We start from the raw sequence: 23,602 nt of genomic DNA on the forward strand, positions 1-23,602 counted from the left end.
TTTCCCCTCCATTAAATCATATACCCAGTCGAACAGAAATTTCAAAAGGCCAGTCTCTAGTAATTTGCTAAACTTAATTGTTTCAAAGTATCGATAAATGCAAGTTTAGAAATTGAACGTTTAAAATTCAGCTCAATTCTTTGTATTCTTGAGAATAAAACCGATATGAAAAGAAAATGTATCATTTACTCATAAATACATTTACTCACACTTGTAACCATTGCAAAGTTTATGAAATTTTATGAAATTTTTGCAAATTTTTAAAAAATTGAAAATTTAACAAGATATACTCTAAACACCATACTTCTGATTACATCCAGGGTGGCTTTACAGACTCAGCTCAAAAGAAGCCAAAATTTGGAGTCATCTTACTAACTAAATTGACCAAACAGCCAATTTTTTCTCTGGTGAAATCTCTTCAGATTTTTTAGTGGCTTGTTACAATGAGTAAGCTGGAATCATGTCAACGTGACTATATCAATGTAACTGCCATCAATGTAATTGCCATCAATGTAATTGGCTTCAATTGACATCAATGTAATTGCAACCAGGAAGTTTAGTTTTCACTTTTTGCATCAACCAAAAATCCGGGTAACGAGACCATTTTTTGCAGACGCGCACTAACAGTAAAAAAACAGCGAAAAAAAAAAAAAAAAAAACTAATCAACACGAAAAATGAATCGAAAAAAAAAGCGGCCAAACCGATCTACTCATCATTGAAGTGACGAAGACCCATCAATCATTGTATCAATACTAGAGAGATCCTTCAAGTGAATCTGGAAAGAGAAGAATAAACACAAGGATGTCATCTTCGATTCAATTACTTAACCCCAAGGCAGAGTCGTTAAGACGTGCTCAAGCATTACAAGTGAATATCTCCGCTGCTCAAGGATTACAACAAGTGTTAGCTAGTAATTTAGGACCAAAAGGCACATTGAAGCTTTTAGTTGATGGATCTGGAGGATTAAAGTTGACCAAAGACGGGAAGGTGTTATTAACTGAGATGCAAATTCAACATCCAACTGCGGTAATGATTGCTAGAGCAGCAACTGCCCAAGATGAAATAACTGGAGACGGTACCACAACGGTAATTTTACTTGTTGGAGAATTATTGAAACAAGCTGAAAGATTTATCGATGAAGGAGTTCACCCAAGAGTTATTGTCGATGGATTTGATATTGCCAGAGATGAAGCATTAAATTATTTAAATCAATTTAAAACAAAACCGGAAAAATTTGATCGAGAATTTTTATTACAAGTAGCAAGATCATCATTATCGACTAAAGTTGACTCAACTGTTACTGATATATTAGCACCTATTGTCACCGATGCTGTATTAACTGTTAAATCTGATGAAGATATGAAAAAATTAGATTTACATATGATTGAAATAATGACTATGCAATATGGGAATGTTAAAGATACTGAATTAATTAAAGGATTAGTATTAGATCATGGAGCAAGACATCCAGATATGCCAAGAAGATTAGAAAATGCTTATGTATTAATCTTAAATGTTAGTTTAGAATATGAAAAAACTGAAGTTAATTCTGGATTTTTCTATTCATCAGCAGAACAAAGAGAAAAATTAGTTGCTAGTGAAAGAAAATTTGTTGATGAAAAATTGAAAAAAATTATCGAATTGAAGAATCAAGTTTGTGAATTAAATTCAAATAAAAATTTTGTTATTATAAATCAAAAGGGAATTGATCCAATGTCATTAGATGTTTTAGCTAAAAATAATATTTTAGCCTTAAGAAGAGCTAAAAGAAGAAATATGGAAAGATTACAATTAATTGTTGGAGGTGAAGCACAAAATTCAGTTGATGATTTAACTCCAGAAATTTTAGGATATAGTGGATTAGTTTATGAAAATAGTATTGGTGAAGATAAATTTACTTATATTACTGAAAATAAACAACCAAAATCGGCTAGTATATTAATTAAAGGATCAAATAATCATATTTTGCAACAAACTAAAGATGCTATAAGAGATGGTTTAAGATCCGTTTCAAATGTTTTAAAAGATGAATCAGTTATACCAGGAGCAGGTGCTTTTTATATGTCATGTAATAATTATTTATTACAAAATGGATCTAAATTTTTCAAAGGTAAAAACAAATCAGGTATAAAAGCTTTTGCTGAATCTTTATTAGTTGTTCCTAAAACATTAACCAAGAATGCTGGTTTGGATTCTTTAGAAACTTTAGGTAATTGTCAAGATGAGATTTCTGAAGGTCATACTGTTGGGGTGGATCTAAAATCTGGTGAACCAATGGATCCTTCAATTGAAGGGGTTTGGGATTCTTTTAGAGTCATTAGAAATGCCATTTCTTCTGCCACCGGAATTGCGTCTAATTTATTATTATGTGACGAGTTATTAAAGGCTGGTCGTTCTTCGTTGAAAGAAGGTGCTGGTGGCCCTCCTGGTGGTGCTCCAATGGGTGCTCCAATGGGTGCTCCCCCAATGTAACACCTCCGTACATACAAATAAATACCTCCGTACATACAAAACAAGTATATATATACACAACCAAAAATATTTATTTTAAATGTAGTAAGTAAAAGCGATGAAGTTTAAAATGATATTTACGTAAGCCAACGGATACGAAAAGTTACAAAAATGAATAAATGGGGGGCAAGGCCAACAGAAAAACTTGAAAAGGTCAAATGAAAACCTCTTCCACCCCAGATAAGCTTTCGAAAAAACAGAATCAACTTGATGATCGACAACTTTTAGGGTGGAGTACGTAGCCTAAATACTAGTTCTCTCTTTAACGAGACCCTTAGATGGTGTAGATTGACTTAACTTTATTTTACCTACTAATGTATATATGTTATTTTATGTAGTTGATGGAAAATAATTCGACAATCGAATTAGTAAAAGCGCAAATAACAAGAAACAACAAGCAAACAGTTGGAAAAGCGCATTTCTCGCTTGAGATTCGGAGTTCTCGTAGTTTGATCCTTTGGGATGCGCCTGCAAGAAGAAAAAAAGAAAATAAATGGATATTTTCTTTTGGAGCAGAGGGGCAGAAATGGCCGAGTAAGAGGCGCCATATCGCGTAAAAATAAAAAACGGCAACTGGCAACTGCCGAAGAACGAAAAGACAACCGCTGCTCGAGCAAGTCGCAAAAAAGATAACACTTGGAAAAAAAGACAAAGTCAGCAGGAAAATACTCAACCAAAAAAAAGTAGTCAGAACAACTGTCGCGAACCAAATTTGCGACTTGGCCGTTGCTGCTAAGGGTGTTTGCTTACCCGAAAGTTTATTACTTTTAAGGTTAGGGGTACATGAGATACTTTTTTTTTTTTTTTTTTTCTTCTTTTAATCTATAATTGAATATTATTTTTTTGATCAATTATCATTGTAAGTAAATACTCTTGTTAATTGTATCTACAACAAATTTCAAGCATGGCAACCACAATAGGCAACTGACGGCATAACGATGATGGAATGAAACCTGAGAACGAAAACAAAAGGCCAAAAGGGCAACACAAGAATAACCAACAGTTATTTTATGATTATATCGCTGAAGGAGTTCCGATCTAAAGTTTGTAATAAATTTGTAATTTGGAGTTGGTAGCTCTGAGTAATGCCAAAGAAGCCGTCGAATAAGCAAGGAAAGAAAGAAAGAGAAACAAAATAAAATAAAAATGTCAGAATTTTAAGATATACATTACCGAACATACGAATACAAATTATATAACACAGAACAAAAGATAAAAGAATAATATCACAAAAAAATTAGATGAAAATGTCTGAAATGTAAAGTGGAAGATGAGTTTACGGTATACTTGACAGTATGAAAAAAGAGACAGCTCCGGGATATTTTCTCCTAACTCCTGATAGAGCATCGGAATTATTTTTTTTAGGGCGTTATGATCGTTGGCAGCCCCTGAAAAAGACGTTTTCACGTGCTTGGATGTCAACTTTGCTCGCTTAGTTTTGCACTTAGCTCCGAGGAGGGGGTATCTTCTAGGACCTACTGTCTTAGCAAGTTAGTCTTAGCGTATCGCCCAGTTCCAAGCGGTGGGTCTCCTCCCCTGTATACAATGGGCCTTACGGTAACTTACCGTGAACCCCCATCCCCGTCTACTACTGCGTCGACTGGATTTAACCGTGAGTAGTAGCATTGGTCTGCTAAACCAATTAATCCATCTTACGTATATCCACCGATCTCAGCCCGCCTTCCTTAGCACACATCCTACCATCAGAATCCGTTATTGCTTAATCTTGATTGTTCACTAGATACTGATACTTGTCTGTTTTATTATTAAAGTTTTAGCTTTCTTCACTGTGGCAATAAACTCTCGCTCGCTTTCTCCCTGGTGCCAACTGTTTTGCGCTGAGTCTCACTTGGGATTTTTTTCTTTTTTTATTTGTATTTTTTTTTTCGTTTGTATGGTGATTTTTGGTTTATTTTTATTTTATTTTTATTTTTTGTTTGTTCTCTTGTTTGTTTTGCTGCTTGTTCTGTTTGCCAGCTATGGTGCAGAGTGCGTTATTCGAAACAATAAACTTAGTTGAATTGTTCTTATTTTTTTATTTTCTGTTGTTAAAACTGCGATTTGTTTTTGTTACTTCTTTGTTTGTCTTTTGGTTGGGTTGGGTTTAGTTTCATGATCATCTGCAAAACACCTTATTTGTAATTCTTACTACAAATCGGTCTCTCTCTCTTTACCTCTCCCTTTATTTCTTTTTTTTCATTTCTTTGGCGGTTTCCTTTATCGCCTCTCCCCCAGGCTAAGTACAATCTCCTATTGAAAGCTTATTTGGCTAAAGTTGTTCTATAGAACAACGCAAGGTGGAACAAACAAAACATAGAATAATAATAGACAAAAAACTCTACAGTTTTCTCTACAGTTTCTATATTAAGTATATGCTTATTTTGCTTCCGGATCTACATGTTCTGTTGAGATTATCTTGGTTGTTCAATTGCCGTCAAAAAAGGCTTTTCTGATCAGTATTATCTAAGTACTGGGAATTACATAATTGGCCTTTTTATTTTGTAATGTTTTTTTTTTTTTTTTGTATTTTTTTGTTGTATTTTTTTATTTCGTTTTGTTGAATTGGCCCGGTACAGCAGTTTCTTTTTTTTCGTTTTTTTTTTTTTTTTTTTTTTTTTTTTTTTTTGGTTTGTTCGTTCTTTCTCACTCCCTCCTACCAACTTTTTCGTTTTAATTTTTTGGACATCTTGCTTTTGGCATTTTTTTAGTTTTGGTTGTAGTTTTTCCTTTCTTCAACAATTGGGTTAGTATTCCAAGTTGTGATTTTAACACTGGTTTTGCTTTACTTTACTTGTTTTTGAAACTTTTTTTTTTTTGTTTTTTTTCATTTTTGAAATCGTTTTCTGAAACTTGGTTTTGGAATCGTTTTTGGAATCGACAATTCTCCCAAATTTGGAGTTACAATTGTGTGATTGTCTATTCTCTTGATACTCCCCGATTTCTGTTATCAATTGTACACTTCGGATTTTCCCTACTGTTTGTCTTTTTATTCAGTTGTACCTGGTCGCCTCGTTTTAGCGGTAGAGATTGGCTGCTGTACCCAATTGATGCTCCTCCTCTTAAATATTCACTATCCAGTGGTGTGACAAGCCTCTTCCTCTTAGCATTTCTATCCCTCTGTCATTCACACACTTTTTCTTTTTTTTTTTATTTTTTTTTTTATTTTATATTTGTTGTTTTTTCTTTTTTCTTTGTTTTTGTCCGTGTCCGTTTTTCATCTGGTTCTATTCGGTGTTATTGTATACCGTCCTTCAAACTATCTTTGAATTCGTCTTCAGCTAAATTTCCGTCCTGTCAAGTCTTCTGTCCGGTCATCAAACTGGTCTTGATAAATTCGCAAAACTTCATCATTCGACGGGGAAACCGAAATAAATAGTTAAGTAGACAAGTCAGGACTTGAATAAAAATAATACAAGAATTACACAGAACCTGAGACACATTTCACTAAATTTAACAGATCTAATTGTCCAAAATTATATTTTGTTTCTATAATTCAATTATCTTTTTTTTTTTTTTTTTTTTTTTTTTTTTTTTTTTTTTTTTTTTTTTTTTTTTTTTTTTGTTGTTCTTCATTCCTTCTTTTTCTGTCAGTGTTTCGATTCTCTTGCTTCTGTTACTTACTTCTTCTTTTCTTTTTCTTCACATCTTGATTACAAGTATTGGTCAACTGAAAGAGAAAAACGACTTGAACTTCAATAATTTCAGTCAATTCAATCCATAGGGAATATCCATAAAGCTTTCGAGTATATCGAATTTAGTCGAAAAGCCTTCTTCGAAAAGTTATCAATTTCAATCCTTCAAACGCATTTTGAATACCTTGTCCAATTGACCACTTATCAGAGTCAACAAAATTCATCTTACGTGTCTGTCGTTACACTTGCCCTGTACTTTAAATCTGATTTTTGTTCTTTCATTTTATTTTTAATTTTAATTTTTTTTGTGTTGTCCTTCCTTCTGTTTCATTTCGGTGTCTGAAGTTTTGTCAGTACGTTTATGAAATCATTTAAATTGCTTAGTACTAGCTTGATACTTTAGATATCTGTCAACTTTATTATTTTCTGTTTTTTTCTTTTTCTCATCTAATCTGTATTCATCCCAAAAATAAGAAGAAGCAGACTAATATCCGAAAGCTTTCTGCAGAAGAACAATCATTATTTTAGCATTGCAATCATTATATATAAGAATCAAATTCCTTCGAATTCTTGATTAAAGTTATACTTTTTAGTTCCTATTTTTCCAATTAATAATCAATTAAGCAATAGGAAAAAAAAAAACTTTTCTGTTCCCAACAATAACAGCAGTCAAAGATTTGAATATTCCCTTGTTTTCATTTTGAATTACTTAATTGCTTTGATTAAATTCTGTTATGAAGCTGTGGAAAGACTCAACTTGGACTGATAATAATAGCATACCTCCCAAAACTGTTGATTCTCCAACTTTTAATAAATCGAATTCAGTAACTGAATATACAATGTCATTCCCAAATAGTGCTTCATCTTCTTTACCAAACAGTGCTTCCAATAGTACTGGTCAGCAATCTTCAAATTTACCCCATGCATCTACTTATGCTCTAAACCAATCTTCATCCCACTCAACTTCTTCCACTCCTCCTACATCAAATTCAATACCGAACAGATCCTCCACTTCAAACCAAAATCAGTTTCCATACATACAACCACATCCATTTCCCACTTCGAATAATGATATGCAGCCAATTCAACAACATCAACAACCTCAGCCTCAACCTCAAGCTCAAGCTCAACCTGCTTTACACTCTTTAGATCCTTTACAACCAAATCCTCAACAATCTCAACAGGCCCAACAAAATACTTTTGTATCTAGTCAACCATATCAATTACCACAGATGTCAGTGCCGGTATTTCCAACCATGAATAATATACCTCCAACCGATCAATGGGACCAATTTAATCAATTTCAATCTTCGAATAATACCGGATTTTCCCAAGGTCAACAGCCTTTTTCATATCAACAAAATCAAACTAAATACGCTCCTCAAGTACCTCCTCAATTACCAGGAGGACCAGGTATAATTGCAAATTCACTTCCCTTAAATCAACAATCTTCAATACCACTTCCACAAGGTAGAAGATCATCAACTTCATCATCATCAAGTCGAGGTTCTAGATCCAGAAAATCATCAATTAAGGCTACAAATGATTTACCAGGGAAAATATTGGGAGCCAAACCCGTTACTAAACGATCAAGAATGGGGTGTCTTACTTGTAGACAAAGAAAGAAACGTTGTTGTGAGACTCGACCAAAGTGTACTGAATGTAATCGATTAGGATTAACATGTACATGGCCCAAGCCAGGTACTGAACATAAAAATAAACCCAAAGATGTCAAAAATGAGGAAAATATGATTGATCATGAAATTTATGGGAAAATTAAAGTATTGAGAGGTATTGTGGAATACAAGAGTAAGTGAAACAGTACTTTATGAGGTGCTTCATTACTTTTTTTTTAAGAGTAACCACATTAATGTCTCAGTTGATTATTCATTATATTTCATTTTCATCTTGGGTTAGTATCATAATGTTTTTTTGTCATTCTTTCCATTATAATCAATCCATTATTTCATTCTATTATCATTAGTCCATTATCCTATTTTATTATCATCAATTCATTATCATCAATTGATTATCATCGAGTCGTTATCATCAACACATTTCTTCAGTTCTTTTATTAGCAAGTAATCATTGGTTACGTCATTGTTTAACATCAACCATATAAATCACACAACCAAACACCAATAACTAAAAGGACAACAAAACGAAAAATTGAGGCATTAAAAATTGAATTGCTTCAAAAATAGGAAATTCAACCCACTAAGAAATCCAAAACTGAAAAGGATAACAATATAATGAAAATAAACCTGTTAGAAAAACAAAAAACACAACATTAAACTAGCGCAGCGCATTAAAAATTTAGGCTGTCGTACTTACTCCAACATTATCAAGTCATTGCCCTAAAGTATAAGTAACACCAAGGTTATTCAATTGATGGATACATTATAGATGTTTCAACATAGATAATTGGTATTCTTCATTTTTAAAAGATCAAACAAAAAAAAAAAACAATGTTCTTGGTCATTTTCTCAAAGAACTGGAATTCATCCTTAAACAGATGAATTAATAGATCAAACTCACAAATGAAAACATTTAATGGACCGTTTCACGAACTAAAAAAAAATCCCTCCGGTTGTACTATACTGTATATATTTATCTGTTTTTTTGCAAGTATTGTTGTTTATTTTAGACGTTTTTTTTTTTTTTTCTTTTTCTTTTTTTAGTTTTTTGCAATCTCTCCATACTACCTCTTGCCTCTTACTTCCTGTTTATAGATGAGNGTACCATTCATTAATTAACCCAAACAACAGCGGCAGAATCAAACCCTAGTTAACCCCAGCGACACCTTCAACAGAGAACAGAGAACAAGCACAGAACCATCCCTTGAACTCACTCAAAGTCGTATAAGACCCCAATCTCAGTAGGAAAACAAGATACACCGTATGCTGAACGAGAAAAAGATCAATTTTTTTTTTTTTTTTTTTTTTTTGGTTTGTTTGTTTGTTCGTTTTTTAGCAAAGACAAGTTGTCGTGGTAGCCGTTGTGCTAAGTAGTTCCTTATAAGGAACCGTAGTGCGTAGAAATGGAGTAAGGAAAAACAAAAACAAGAGATTTTAAACACAAAAGGTACGGGTGTGAACTCTGGGGGAGGTACGGAGGCAATGGGTGTACGGAGGTAAGCTTTTGCTACGACTCGAGGTGGAAAAAAAAACAAACTGGCCAACAGGTCAAAGATAGCCGTTAGAGAAAGTATCAAGGATGTCCAGCACTACAGAATTGAGTTTGAGAGACAGGCAGATAGGTATGTGAGACGAAGATGGAAGTGGGGTCGAATGGCAACTAACTTTTTGAACAGGCAATTTGGAGCGGATGCTCCATTTGAATAAAGAAGGAACTGCTGATTTAACATTAGCGTCGAAGAATGAAGAAATAATTTGGAAAGTATTGATTTTAGATCAAAAATCAAGAGCTATAATATCGTCAGTGTTGAGGGTGAATGATCTTTTAAGGTGCGGAATCACAATTCATCCGTTGATTAGTAGTAGAAGATCACCATTGCCAGATGTCCCAGTAATTTACTTTGTTGAACCAACAATTGAGAATATCTTATTAATTATTGATGATTTAAATAATGACAAATATGAAGATTTTTACATCAACTTTACTTCTACCTTGAATCGAGAATTATTAGAAGAATTTGCTAAAAGAGTATCACTTTCTGGGAAATCAAATAAGATTAAACAAGTTTATGACCAATATTTAGATTTTATAGTAACTGAACCCAATTTATTCTCATTAGATTCTCCATTAATTTTTTCAAAATTTAATAATCCTTCAACTAATGAAGATGAAATTCATAAAATAGCTGATAAAATTGCTGATGGATTATTAGCTACAATAATTACTTTAGGTAATATACCAATCATAAGATGTCCAAGAAATGGTCCTGCAGAATTAGTATCAGGACAATTAGATTCAAAACTAAGAGATTATTTAAGTAATTCAAGAAATTATCAATCAATTCAACAAAGACCAGTATTAATAATTTTAGATAGAAATATTGACTTAGCATCAATGTTTTCCCACTCTTGGATTTACCAATGTATGGTGAGTGATGTCTTTGAATTGAAAAGAAATACAATTAAAATTAACGATGATAAAACTAAAAGTTATGACGTCGATCCAAAAGATTTTTTTTGGAATAAAAATTCTCAATTACCTTTCCCCGATGCAGTTGAAAGTGCTGATACTGAACTTCAACTTTATAAAAAAGATGCTCAAGAATTAACTAATAGAACCGGTATAACATCTTTACAAGATATTGACCCTAATTCAAATAATACTACTAATATTCAACAAGCAGTTGATGCTTTGCCAGAATTGACCGCTAGAAAAACTACTTTAGATATGCATATGGATGTTTTAGCTTCCTTATTAAAAGAATTAGAAGCTAAATCTTTGGATAAATTCTTTGAAATTGAACAAAATTTTAATGATCCAAAAATTCAAAATCAATTTTTAGAAATCTTGAAAACTGATTCTAAAAAGGATAACTCAATTGATAAATTAAGAACTTTCTTAATTTTGAATCTTTTATGTGATAACTTATCTTCACAATTCATAAATCAATGTAAAGAAATTTTTTCTTCAAAATATCCTGATCTTAATATGAATGGGTTTAATTATATCTTGAAATTCAAAGAAATTTTAAATTTATCTAAAAACATCTCTTTGACTGATAATACTAATCATACGTCTTCTTTAGAAGATAATTCAGCTCTATTTAATGGGTTATCGTCTAAATTATACGGGTTAACTGAAGGTAGAATTACTGAAGGTTTAAGTTCTTTAGCAACTGGTTTGAAAAAATTATTACCTGATAAACAAAATTTACCAATAACTAATGTTGTGGAAGCAATAATGGATCCTAATAATGCTTCAAATAATTCCATTCAATTAACTGATGACTATTTATATCTAGATCCTAAATCAAGAGGTGGCCATTCGAAACCTCCTAAAAGACAATCTTATTCAGAATCCATTGTTTTCGTAATTGGTGGTGGTAATTATTTGGAATATCAAAATTTAACTGAATGGTCAAATCAACCAAATAGAACTAAAAAATCAATCATATATGGTAGTACTGATATTGTTACTGCAAATGAATTTTTAAATGAAATTTCAAATTTAGGTAGTTTGGAATAAACGTATATTACATAACTAATACTACAATGTTATTCACTATTTATTAATAGTAAAATTATTTTTTCCTTTCTTTTTTTTTTATATTATTTTCGAATTTGTTTTCAATTAAAGATAACCTTTGCTTTCTTCTAAAATTTTAATTGAACGACGTGAATCTAAGAATAATAATTCACATTCCTCAATATCTTCATTAGTGATTTCATTACGATTAGCAGTCTTAGCTAAAACACCAGCTGGTGCTAATAATTGTAAAGCATAACGCAATGAATTGGTAACACCATGGATGGCGAGTTTTTCTAAAGCACTTGGATTAATATATAATCCTTCTAATGAAGCTCTTTTAGAAATAATTGTTTTAATTTCTTCTTGATTATATGGTAATGTTCTAACAATCAATAATCTATCAATTAAATCTGGTGGACATCCATGAGGAGATTTAGTATCATCATCAGTACCTCTAATAGTTGTCATACCACGATTCGAAGCTAAAACAACAATTGGAGCTATAGCACTTTCTAATGCTCTATTTAAATAAGTGAAAATTTCAATATCCAACATATTAACTTCATCAATGAATAAAACACCTGGAATTAATTCAGCAACCCCTTGATCAATATATTTTGAAACTACTTTATTAACTTCTGATCTTAATTTATCAGTTATTTCAGTTTTTCTTGGTTTTAATAATTGTCCCATCATTGATAAAACATCTTGTCCACCTTGAGGTCTTGCATTAGCAACATCTAAATCATGTAATGTAACATCTTGAACAATTTCCTTCTTTTTATGAACTTCACCTTTAGGTAATGGAACGTATTCTTCAGCTTCTAAATCAAATTCAGTGGCATAAGCATCAGATCTACCAACTCTTTTAACAGCACCAGTATTGGCTTCGATATATATAACATCACCAGGAGTAACTCTTTCCTTTTGAATACTTTCATAAATACTTGGGTCTAATCTTAAACTCTTAGTACCTTTAGCAGTTTTTAAACCAACAATTACATGACTAATAGTTTTACCATATCCACCTAATGGATTTTCAGCTTCTTCCGGAGTTAATTCAGTTACTTCACCTTCATAGACTTCTTTAGTTTCTTTGATTCTTAATCCAATTGCTCTTCTAAAATTTTCCATTAATGCAGCTGTTTTCTTAACTTCAGCCGAAAATAATTCAGAACCGACAATTGGGCAAAATGGTACTTTTGGTCCTAATTCTTGTGAAACGGCCAATGCTAAAGCTGTTTTACCGGTACCTGGAGCACCAGCTAATAGTATAGCCTTACCACTCATTTTTTTCGATTTAATTAGGTCTACTATAATACCACAGGCTTCTCTGGCGTCTGATTGACCAACAAATCCTCCTTCAACTTTTTTGGCAATCCCATGTTCATCCAAACCCAACCCTTTGATATGTGTATGGGCAGCAGTCCTGCTTTCCCTGGTTTGTGTGTCCTTGACTTCGTTGATTTGAACCATATTTTATGTTAAACCACCGATTGAATTGTGAAAAGTAATGCTAACCTTGTATCTTCTTTCATTTTCTATTTTTTTTTCGGTTTTTTTTTTTTCCCTTCTAAGATCCAGCAAAAAACATCCGTACATTTTAAGATGCTTTCAACGGTACGGATGTTTGACTGATAAACTTGAGATTTCGCAATTTTGAAAAATTTCAGGACCCTTTAGTACCGTGATGAGTTTAATTCACTTTTAAGGTTACTCGGGTACACAAAATCCTGGAGGTGCTTGACTCTATTTTGATTGCCCGACTTGAACCGTTCGATAGCAAGAGTATCTGGATGAAAAAAGTTTTGAGCTTGAAAGCAGTGCGAATGCTCAAGTACCCTTCTAACGAGTCAGTACTTCCATCATGGAAAAGATGACTACTTAATCCCGGGTACTATTCAGGACCAATAGCTCGAGAGATGCAGACATTTTTCATTTCTGCAGTAGAAGCTACGTACAGATAAAAATAATGTGTCAAGCTCATAAGACGGTGACAATTCGGCACTTACATACGAAGATTGCGGATTTACCCTAAACGTCAAGGGTTGCTCATGCATCACCGTTCGGTAAATACCAATACAGATATCCATTATGTACAAGTATTGTCGAACTCGGATTTAGACTTTGAAGACTTCTATACCTGAAAGAGAAAGACAGGTATTGATCGCCCTAGTGACATATGTCAGCACGTTTGTTTTCTTTTCTTTTTCCTTCGTTTTAATTTATTTTCTTGAACATATATCTAGTATCGAAGAACTTTAAGAGATGGTGATCCGTCAGTGTTACATATGGTGCTATTGCTATGGAATAACGATGTTTTCGTAAATTTGAAAATGATAATAATTTACTAATACTTACAAAATGATAAGGTGAATAAGGTTGATTTAAAATACAAGTATAATATACAAAGGTGAAGAGTCATTAAAGCACAAAATCGGTTAATCAAAATCTGGATCAACTTCGAATTCTTCATCTTTTGGTTCTTTCGGTTCTTGACTTTCTGACCATTGAGTCACGTCATCAATATAACTTAAAATGGTAGCCACAGATTCGCTATCTTTTGAACAGTCTAGAGGTAAAAATTGAACCATTCCAAAATCATCAACTAAATTTGCTATTGCTTTATTTAATCTAGTAAATTTTGGATTAACTTCTTTTTCAGGATGGGCAGAACTCAATAATAAAGGATCAGGATTTAAAAATTTTTTTAATTGCTTTTTAGAAACTTCATTTTTAATTAAATCAATCTTTGATAAAATATTAATATGGGGTAACTCTAATAGAATCATGGCTGACATTGCACTTAAAGCTCCAGAGAAAAATTTGGAACGATCTATAACAAAAGGTGCTTCTAATAAATAGGTTGCACAAAGATTAAAATTAAGAGTGGTTTGCAAATGTTTAACAATTGTTGGTAATACTGGAATATGGGTATATAGTTCAATTTGACCAGGACAGTCAAAAATTAAATATTCATCATTATAATCTCCAATTTCTTCATCCAACCAATCTAAATTATTCAATAAGAATTCAAAACAATATATCAATGCACCGTTTGGACCTAAATCCATTTCTTCCATTACATCTTGTAATGAAATTAAATCTCTAATATCAATTGTAAATTCAAATTCAGTTGCCTCTGCTGCTGGATCTAAATTAACTATATGAGCTCGACGCCCTATAGATTGCATATGTGCTATTATGGAATTACAAAATGTGGATTTACCAACACCTGCTGGACCTAATGCTAATACCCCAACTCGAGACATGCTTGTGAGATTACTTATCAGAGGTATTTTAAAGGTTTTTCAAAGAGAAAATCAATTTATAATACAAGATGAGCATTGAGGTCTGGTCGTGTGCTTTGACCAATCTAAATGAAGAGAGACAATCACAATGAAAAAATGTACGGAGGTTTATTTCTAGTATACAAGAGAGTTTATAAATACAGCTTTAAAAGCTTTTGTTTTTAGAACCCGAATTGGATCTGCACCAACAGTCATCATAGTCGTTCTCTAGTTGGATCATGACGTTGATGTTTTCTTGTTGAAAAGATTTTTCAACTTGTCTTTTAATATAGGAACCATTCTCGCCTCGATATATTTGAATATGGATATAACCATTCAAAATCAGTTCGTCATTCGAAGGCCAGAATCGTGGGGTTGTGAAAGATTTGATACCTTTTATTGTAACCACGTCATTCAACACTGATCTCAATCTCGACTCTTTATCGGAGCTTAGTTTTAATAACAAGGTCGAAGCAGTAGATTTTATTAATGGTACAGCCGATAAAAAGATAAGCACTGCTATTATAATAGATGCAACCGGATCAAATCCTTCCCATTTGAAGTATTTAATAAGTATGGTGGATAGTACAACACCAACAGATCCGAGCGTATCTGCTAATATGTGCAAGAAGATACCTTTCATATTATCATTCATACCATCTTCATGATGGTCCTCACCATGACTATGGCTATGACTATGACTATGACTATGGCTGTGACCATGACTGTGACCGCCATGATCATGGCCATGGTTGAAAGCAAATATACCCACCAAATTGACCAAGAGACCTAAAAATGAAACAATAATCAATTCATTTGTCTTTTGTAATGATACAGGGTTAAATAATCTCCCAATAGCTTCAAAAACTATACTTCCTGAAATACCTATGAGTAAGGTACCATTAGTAAAACCAGCCAAAATCTCAAAATGTTTTAAACCAAAGGGGAACTTACCATTAGGATTGATGGGATATTTCAGTAAGATTCCAGCAACTAAACCTAAGGCAAGCGACGTGCAATCTAATGCCATATGAAGAGAATCTGATAATAACCCTAACGACTTTGATCTGAAAGAATATAATAATTGAACAAACATGAATGTAGTGTTCAAAAGTAAAAAATTAAAGATGGCCCTAGTATCGGAATGTCCTAATAGTTCTTTCAATATTGACCCTTGACCTGAATTACTTGAAACTACCGAGTCGTCCACATGGACCAAGATTGAACGATCTGGTTTTATAACAATCGGAGTGACAACATTTACTATTAGGTGAAATGGACTTATTGAGTTTGATAAAACAATGAACTCCAAAGAAGTGGAAAATAATGATAAAATGATTGGATTTGATCTTAATTTCAAAAAACTATCGGGTAAAGATATGATGAAAACCAAGGATGCAGCAACATTAAGACCAATCATGACCAAGCTTAAATTCTCAGCAAAAGCCAAGACAACGGAGGAAATCAATCCAGTGATCAATAAAATCAGATAATCCAAGTTTAAGGCTTTTGAGATGGAAGATAAAGCTAGTTTTTTATACAAAAGTCTAAATGAGATTCCAACCACCAAATATCCAATAACAGGGATTGTACTTTTGTTATTATAAAAATCAAATATGAATGAAATAACCGTATAAGCATTAAATTGATTCAAAAACAAACCAAGGAAAAGCACTGATAATCGATTAACTGAAAGTAAATGAGCAGTCGAATAAACCATTGCTATGGATACAAGTAGATACATAGTATTTGATGACGAGGGAGCTGACTCTTGTTGTGGTAAGGAGATTATATGAAATTGTAGTAAAGTTTTAGTTAATCCTAAAAATAAGCTTGATAAAAGAATCAGTAAGGCTATCAAATTGATTATTGAGGAAGTTGAGTATGTCGAAGGCGTATACGCTAGACTTGCAGCCAATATTATACTGGGGAAGGCCAAAAGGACAGGTAGAGTACCTAAGAATTTGCTAACTTTGGAGGTATCTGAATCCAATACTTCTTGTTTAGAAGACGCATATATGTCGCTGATCAGTGAATTGGTTACAAATGGATTCTTTATTGGCTCGTGAGTATGAGAATGGCTGTTCGTATGGGAATGGGAATGGGTATCCGTATGGGTATCCGTATGGGTATCCGTATGGGAATGGGTATGGGACGGTTCAAGATCATTTTGCATTTGACCGGAGCCAAATGAAAAAGACTGGTTGAACAGATACTCGTCGTCCAACATTGGCTGGACCGAGCGGCCCCGGGCATGCGAATGGGAGCGTCCGTGGTTGTGAGTAGCAGACATGTAATGTTAATGTGAAAAAAGAGTTTACTTGAAGAATATCAACACTGATAACTACTTCTATACGTGTTTGAAGGGAGCGTGTACCGGACCAACTTTCCACTGGAAAGTGCAGTACTTTATATGAATTCTTTTTTCAGATATTTTTTTTTGAGTGGCAAGAGAGCGACAACTATCATTGAATAGAATCAATTCATAGAACCCAATTACTTTTGACAATTGCATCATATTTATCTTATATACCAATACTGGTTGGACAGAGGGAACGAACACAAATAATTATATAACAGGATGTCTACTTTGGAGGAATTAGAAAATAACCAAGATGATATGATAGATCAAGAAATTTTGAATTCAGCAACTTCGGATATTATAAACAGAACAAAGCTATTGGATAATGATATCAAAGTGATGAGATCCGAATCTCAGAGATTATCTCACGAAAGATCGGTTATGACTGAAAGAATTAAAGATAATCAAGAAAAAATCAATAATAATAAGCAATTACCATATTTAGTGGGAAATGTGGTTGAATTATTAGATTTAGAAGCAGAGAAAGAGGCCAGTGAACAAGGGGCAAACGTTGATGTTGATGCAACAAGATCAGGGAAATCGGCCGTTATAAAGACTTCTACTAGACAAACCATTTTTCTTCCATTAATTGGATTAGTTGATCCAAGTAATTTGAAACCAAATGATTTGATTGGGGTTAATAAAGATTCTTATTTAATTTTAGATACTTTACCATCCGAGTATGATTCAAGAGTTAAAGCTATGGAGGTTGACGAAAAACCAACTGAAGATTATACTGATATTGGTGGATTAGATAAACAAATTGAAGAATTAATTGAAGCAGTTGTATTACCAATGAAACAATCGGATAAATTTAAAAATTTAGGCATTAAACCACCAAAAGGTGCATTAATGTACGGTCCTCCAGGTACTGGTAAAACTTTATTAGCTAGAGCTTGTGCAGCACAATCAGGAGCAACTTTTTTAAAATTAGCGGCTCCTCAATTAGTTCAAATGTTTATTGGTGATGGGGCTAAATTAGTTCGTGATGCTTTTGCCTTAGCCAAAGAAAAGGCTCCCACCATTATTTTCATTGATGAATTAGATGCTATTGGTACTAAAAGATTTGATTCTGATAAAAGTGGGGATCGTGAAGTTCAAAGAACTATGTTGGAATTATTAAATCAATTAGATGGTTTTGGTTCTGATGATCGTGTTAAAGTTTTGGCCGCCACCAATAGAGTTGATACTTTAGATCCTGCATTATTAAGATCGGGTAGATTAGATAGAAAAATTGAATTCCCATTACCTTCAGAAGAAGCAAGAGAATCAGTTTTAAAAATTCATGCCAGACAATTAAATTGTGATAATAGCTCAATCAATTGGAGAGAATTAGCCAGATCCACCGATGAATTCAATGGTGCCCAATTAAAAGCGGTTACCGTGGAGGGTGGTATGATTGCATTGAGAAATGGTAAATCAATCATTAAACACGAAGATTTTGTGGAAGCAATTGGTGAAGTTCAAGCTAGAAAATCAAAATCAGTAAACTTCTATGCTTAATATATCATGTATAATAAAAAAAATTTAAATTCACGTCTACATTTAATGTATCTCTTGTAGAAATTTTTATGCAATTTATCTTTTGTAATACTAATATACACTATTTTGAAAGCTATTTTTCAATTAGATAATTTTTGTGATTTCTTTAATTCATCTCTCAACTTCTTAGAGAAATCATCTTGATTATCATCATCATCCCAATCTTCTTCCCATAAATTGGCTGACGAAAGTTGGGGATTAGACTCATTTGTCCATTTAGTATCTTCTGGGAAATCTTCAAATTCATCATCTTCCTCTAATGTTTTAATAACTTTTTTCTCTGATTCTTCAACAGTTGGCTGCTGAGCACCTGGTTGACTGGACATTGTAAAATTGGCTTTCCGTTAAAGTAGTTGTTGCCACCATAAAAGATTATCTTTTCATAATCTCAATTCTTTTTTCAACGAGGCAATCGAGGCTGCTGCTACCGCGGCACGTGACCCGCACTGGGAGGTATAAGGTGCTCTGCTCAAAAACTTTTTTTTTTTTTCATTTAATTCACAAAATCGATTTTTTTGATTTTTTTTTCCTTTTAAAACATCATCAAATCAATTCGGTATCAAGTCTGACTGTCTCCTTCAAAGCCGCTATGAAAGAGGTTGTTGTTGATGTTGCTCCCAAGTGCATCAAGGGTCTCGAGTTTGGGGCTCTTTCTGCTAAAGATATCGTTGCACAATCCGAAGTGGAGGTTCAAACTAGAGATTTATATGATTTAGAGAAGAATAGATCGGCTAAAGTTGGTGGTGCTTTGGATACTAAAATGGGTGTTTCTTCTAATTCGGGAGAATGTGCCACTTGTTTTGGGAACTTGGCATCATGTCATGGTCATTTTGGTCATATAAGACTTGCATTACCTGTTTTCCATGTGGGATATTTTAAAGCCATTATTCAAGTTCTTCAGTCAATTTGTAAGAGTTGTTCAGCAGTTCTTTTGGACGAACAGTCCAAGAGAAGCTTTTTAAATGATTTAAGAAGGCCAAATATTGATAATTTAAGAAGAATGAAGATATTGAAAAAAGTATTGGAACAATGTAAAAAACAAAGAAGATGTTTGAAATGTAATCATGTGAATGGGGTTGTTAAAAAGGCAGCAAGTGGTGCAGGTCCAGCTGCACTTAAAATTGTTCATGATACTTTCCGTTGGATTGGTAAAAAGGCCACTCCTGAAAAAGAACTTTGGGATAAAGAATTTGACGAAGTGTTTTTAAGAAATCCAGAATTAGAAAAATTTATTAAAAGAGTTCATGATGATTTAAATCCTTTGAAAGTTTTAAACCTTTTCAAACAAATTTCTCCTTCCGATTGTGAATTATTCGGGATAGATCCGGCAAGAGGTGGTAGACCTGAAACATATATATGGAGATATTTACCTGCTCCGCCTGTTTGTATCAGACCATCAGTTATGATGGATGCCCAATCCAATGAAGATGATTTAACGGTCAAATTAACTGAGGTTGTTTGGACTTCATCTTTGATCAAAGCCGGTATCGAAAAGGGTATTTCAATCAATAATTTAATGGAACAGTGGGATTATTTGCAATTATCGGTAGCCATGTATATAAATTCAGATTCAGCTAATCCTGCGCTACTCCCAAGTGCTGGTGGTGGTGGTTCCAAAGCCGCAAAACCAATAAGAGGGTTTTGTCAAAGATTAAAAGGTAAACAAGGTCGTTTCAGAGGTAATTTATCGGGTAAAAGAGTTGATTTTTCAGGTAGAACTGTTATCTCTCCTGATCCTAATTTACGAATTGATGAAGTGGCTGTTCCAGATCGTGTCGCTAAAGTTTTAACTTATCCAGAGAAATGTACCCGTTACAACAAGTCAAAACTACAAAAATTAATTTTAAATGGTCCCAATGTTCATCCTGGTGCTAATTACCTTATGAGACAGAATGAAGTTGCTAAAAGAAATTTAAGATTTGGTGATCGTGCTAAATTATCCAAAAATTTACAAATCGGTGATGTTGTTGAAAGACATATCGAAGATGGTGATGTCGTTTTATTTAATAGACAACCCTCTTTACATAGATTATCCATTTTATCACATTACGCAAAGATCAGACCTTGGAGAACTTTCCGTCTCAATGAATGTGTATGTACTCCATATAATGCTGATTTTGATGGTGATGAAATGAATTTGCATGTTCCTCAAACTGAAGAGGCAAGAGCTGAAGCTATCAATTTAATGGGTGTCAAAAATAACTTGCTTACCCCAAAATCTGGTGAACCAATCATTGCAGCTACTCAAGATTTCATTACGGGTTCATATCTTATTTCCCATAAAGACTCCTTTTTTGACAGAGCTAGTTTGGTCCAATTGTTGTCCATGATGTCTGACGCTGATGTTCAATTTGACATACCACCTCCAACCATCTTCAAACCTGTTATGTTGTGGACTGGTAAACAAGTATTCTCCTTATTAATTAAACCAAACAAGAGATCAAACGTCGTTATTAATCTAGACGCTAAAAACAAAACTTATATTCCTCCTCCAAAAGGGTTACCAAATGAAATGTCACCTAACGATGGTTATGTCATTATCCGAGGCTCAAACATTTTAAGTGGTGTCATGGATAAATCTACTTTAGGTGATGGTAAAAAGCATTCAGTATTCTATACCATATTGCGTGATTATGGACCTGACGCAGCAGCCATTGCAATGAATCGTATGGCCAAATTATGTGCCAGATATCTCGGTAATAGAGGGTTTTCCATTGGTATCAATGATGTGACTCCTGGTAGTGATTTGAAAAAGAAAAAAGAATTGATGGTCGAAGCAGCTTATCTTAAGTGTGATGAATTGATTGATTTATATAATAGAGGTAAATTAGAAACTCAACCTGGTTGTAATGAAGAACAAACTTTAGAAGCCAAAATCGGTGGTTTGTTATCCAAGGTTAGAGAGCAAGTCGGGGATGTGTGTATCAAAGAGTTAGACTCTTTAAATGCTCCATTGATTATGGCAACCTGTGGTTCTAAAGGGTCTACCTTGAATGTTTCACAAATGGTGGCTGTCGTTGGTCAACAAATTATTTCTGGGAACAGAGTTCCAGATGGTTTCCAAGACAGATCTTTACCTCATTTCACTAAAAATTCTAAAACTCCTCAATCAAAGGGTTTTGTTCGTAACTCTTTCTTCAGCGGTTTAACCCCACCAGAATTCTTGTTTCACGCTATTTCTGGTAGAGAAGGTTTAGTTGATACTGCCGTTAAGACAGCAGAAACCGGTTATATGTCTAGAAGATTGATGAAGTCCTTAGAAGATTTATCTGCTCAATATGATAACACTGTTCGTAATTCTTCAAATGGTATTGTTCAATTCACTTATGGTGATGATGGTTTAGATCCTTTCGATATGGAAGGTGATGCAAAACCTGTTAATTTTGCCCGTGAGTGGGATCATGCTTTTAATGTGACTTTTGATAAAAACGAAATTGGTCTTTTACCATATGAAATAATAGAATTGGTAGATTCGATTTTAGTTCCTTCGGAAGAAGCGTTAGTTAGATATGATAATGTTGGTAAGATTGTGCCTTTAGAGGACTCTGATAAAATTGAATATATTGACCAGCACGATGCAGAACGTTCATTCTATAAATCTATCAGGGAATTTACTACAAAGAAGGCTACTCAACTTGCTCAAATCCGTGAACGTAAATTTTTGAAGCCATTCTTTACAAAACCTTCAGAAGACAACATGATAATCGATGACGAAGACCTACAAGTAAATGCTGTCAACCAACTTTTGAAGATTTCATCAAAGTCAATAGAAGCATTTTTGAAACAATGTATGTTGAAATATTCTAAAGCTAAGGTTGAACCAGGTACTGCAGTTGGTGCTATTGGTGCTCATTCTATTGGGGAACCAGGTACTCAAATGACTTTAAAGACTTTCCATTTTGCCGGTGTTGCCTCTATGAATGTTACTTTGGGTGTTCCTCGTATTAAGGAAATTATCAATGCTTCTAAAGTTATCTCGACACCAATTATCAATTCTGTTTTAGTTAACAGTGAAGATGAAATTGCTGCTCGTGTGGTTAAGGGTAGAGTTGAGAAGACCACATTAAAAGATGTTGCATACTATATTGAAGATGTTTATAAAAATGAAATGGCATACTTATCTCTTAAAATTGATATGAAGACAATTGAAAAATTACAATTAGAACTCTCAATTGATAGTATTGCTCATGCCATTGTAAACGCACCAAAATTGAAAATCTCACAAAGTGACGTTTCTATTACTGGTAAAGATAAAATTAATGTCTTGGTAACTCTTCGTGAGTCAAAGAGTGAAAGTTTGGCTAAGACTTTGTCATCTGATTATAAGAGTTCTGACGCAAATAACTCCTTGTTTTTCAGAATGCAACAATTAAAGAGACAATTGCCAGATATCGTCATCAAGGGGTTCCCAAATATTTCTCGTGCAGTTATTAATATCAAAGATGATAATAAGAGAGAATTGTTAGTTGAAGGTTATGGTTTGAAAGATGTTATGTGTACCGACGGTATTGTCGGAGAGCAAACTACTACCAATCATGTTCTTGAAATATACGAAGTTTTGGGTATTGAGGCCGCTAGGTCATCTATTGTCAGAGAAATCGATAATACCATGAGTGGTCATGGTATGAGTGTTGATCCTCGTCATATTCAATTGTTGGGTGATGTCATGACTTATAAAGGTGAAGTTCTTGGTATTACAAGATTTGGTTTAAGTAAAATGAGGGACTCTGTATTACAATTGGCATCTTTCGAAAAAACCACTGATCATTTATTCGATGCATCTTTCTACATGAAGATGGATCAAATCGAAGGTGTTTCTGAATGTATCATTTTAGGTCAAACCATGAGTATTGGTACTGGTGCATTCAAATTAGTTAAGACTTCAAACTATGATAAGAATCGTTTCAAACCTAAACCAACTTTGTTTGAAGGCTTATGTGAAGTCTCAGCTGCTGCATAATATATATAATTGTATAATAATGGTATCATAGTAAATATTAATATAAATAAGTCATATGTTTAAAAATTCGTAATTTCGCAGCAGGGTGCACCGATTTGTGAAAACTAAAAAAACAAAAAAACCATTATATGAAAAGAA

The 23,602-nt window shown here is 33.4% G+C and overlaps 9 protein-coding genes across 9 annotated transcripts; 5 read left to right on the top strand and 4 right to left on the bottom strand.

Annotated features, from left to right (window-relative positions):
* Nucleotides 1-802: 802 nt before the first annotated feature.
* On the top strand, nucleotides 803-2,473 carry CCT6 (chaperonin-containing T-complex subunit; the record flags this gene model as incomplete). The annotated part of the gene is made up of 1 exon (XM_020220128.1): nucleotides 803-2,473. One exon carries the CDS (start codon nucleotides 803-805, stop codon nucleotides 2,471-2,473), a length of 1,671 nt encoding a protein of 556 aa, XP_020077295.1.
* Nucleotides 2,474-6,787: 4,314 nt separating this feature from the next.
* CZF1 (Zn(II)2Cys6 transcription factor CZRF1) lies at nucleotides 6,788-8,137 on the top strand. The gene has a single exon (XM_020221214.1). The coding sequence runs from the start codon at nucleotides 6,984-6,986 to the stop codon at nucleotides 7,959-7,961; it is 978 nt and encodes a 325-aa protein (XP_020077296.1). The 5' UTR covers nucleotides 6,788-6,983; the 3' UTR covers nucleotides 7,962-8,137.
* A 1,079-nt stretch (nucleotides 8,138-9,216) lies between these two features.
* On the top strand, nucleotides 9,217-11,307 carry HYPBUDRAFT_138580 (syntaxin-binding protein; the record flags this gene model as incomplete). The annotated part of the gene is made up of 2 exons (XM_020219682.1): nucleotides 9,217-9,403; nucleotides 9,458-11,307. Exons 1-2 carry the CDS (start codon nucleotides 9,361-9,363, stop codon nucleotides 11,305-11,307), a joined length of 1,893 nt encoding a protein of 630 aa, XP_020077297.1. The 5' UTR covers nucleotides 9,217-9,360.
* Nucleotides 11,308-11,412: 105 nt separating this feature from the next.
* On the bottom strand, nucleotides 11,413-12,786 carry HYPBUDRAFT_108328 (RuvB family ATP-dependent DNA helicase pontin; the record flags this gene model as incomplete). The annotated part of the gene is made up of 1 exon (XM_020218624.1): nucleotides 11,413-12,786. One exon carries the CDS (start codon nucleotides 12,784-12,786, stop codon nucleotides 11,413-11,415), a length of 1,374 nt encoding a protein of 457 aa, XP_020077298.1.
* An 863-nt stretch (nucleotides 12,787-13,649) lies between these two features.
* Nucleotides 13,650-14,642, bottom strand: HYPBUDRAFT_203454 (putative signal sequence-binding GTPase). The gene has a single exon (XM_020223031.1). It carries the CDS (start codon nucleotides 14,580-14,582, stop codon nucleotides 13,752-13,754), a length of 831 nt encoding a protein of 276 aa, XP_020077299.1. The 5' UTR covers nucleotides 14,583-14,642; the 3' UTR covers nucleotides 13,650-13,751.
* Nucleotides 14,643-14,790: 148 nt separating this feature from the next.
* On the bottom strand, nucleotides 14,791-16,563 carry HYPBUDRAFT_98153 (metal cation transporter; the record flags this gene model as incomplete). The annotated part of the gene is made up of 1 exon (XM_020224006.1): nucleotides 14,791-16,563. A coding segment is annotated over one exon (1,773 nt), but the record flags the coding sequence as incomplete, so codon positions are not given.
* A 555-nt stretch (nucleotides 16,564-17,118) lies between these two features.
* On the top strand, nucleotides 17,119-18,505 carry RPT5 (proteasome regulatory particle base subunit). The gene has a single exon (XM_020221215.1). The coding sequence runs from the start codon at nucleotides 17,182-17,184 to the stop codon at nucleotides 18,463-18,465; it is 1,284 nt and encodes a 427-aa protein (XP_020077301.1). The 5' UTR covers nucleotides 17,119-17,181; the 3' UTR covers nucleotides 18,466-18,505.
* Nucleotides 18,506-18,544: 39 nt separating this feature from the next.
* On the bottom strand, nucleotides 18,545-19,048 carry HYPBUDRAFT_11350 (proteasome regulatory particle lid subunit; the record flags this gene model as incomplete). The annotated part of the gene is made up of 2 exons (XM_020218971.1): nucleotides 18,545-18,822; nucleotides 19,044-19,048. 2 exons carry the CDS (start codon nucleotides 19,046-19,048, stop codon nucleotides 18,585-18,587), a joined length of 243 nt encoding a protein of 80 aa, XP_020077302.1. The 3' UTR covers nucleotides 18,545-18,584.
* A 17-nt stretch (nucleotides 19,049-19,065) lies between these two features.
* On the top strand, nucleotides 19,066-23,517 carry HYPBUDRAFT_152821 (DNA-directed RNA polymerase III core subunit). Its single transcript, XM_020221216.1, has one exon. It carries the CDS (start codon nucleotides 19,094-19,096, stop codon nucleotides 23,462-23,464), a length of 4,371 nt encoding a protein of 1,456 aa, XP_020077303.1. The 5' UTR covers nucleotides 19,066-19,093; the 3' UTR covers nucleotides 23,465-23,517.
* The last annotated feature ends 85 nt before the right edge of the window (nucleotides 23,518-23,602 follow it).

Source organism: Hyphopichia burtonii, assembly GCF_001661395.1.
Source record: "Hyphopichia burtonii NRRL Y-1933 unplaced genomic scaffold HYPBUscaffold_3, whole genome shotgun sequence".
NCBI classification, from domain to species: domain Eukaryota; kingdom Fungi; phylum Ascomycota; class Pichiomycetes; order Serinales; family Debaryomycetaceae; genus Hyphopichia; species Hyphopichia burtonii.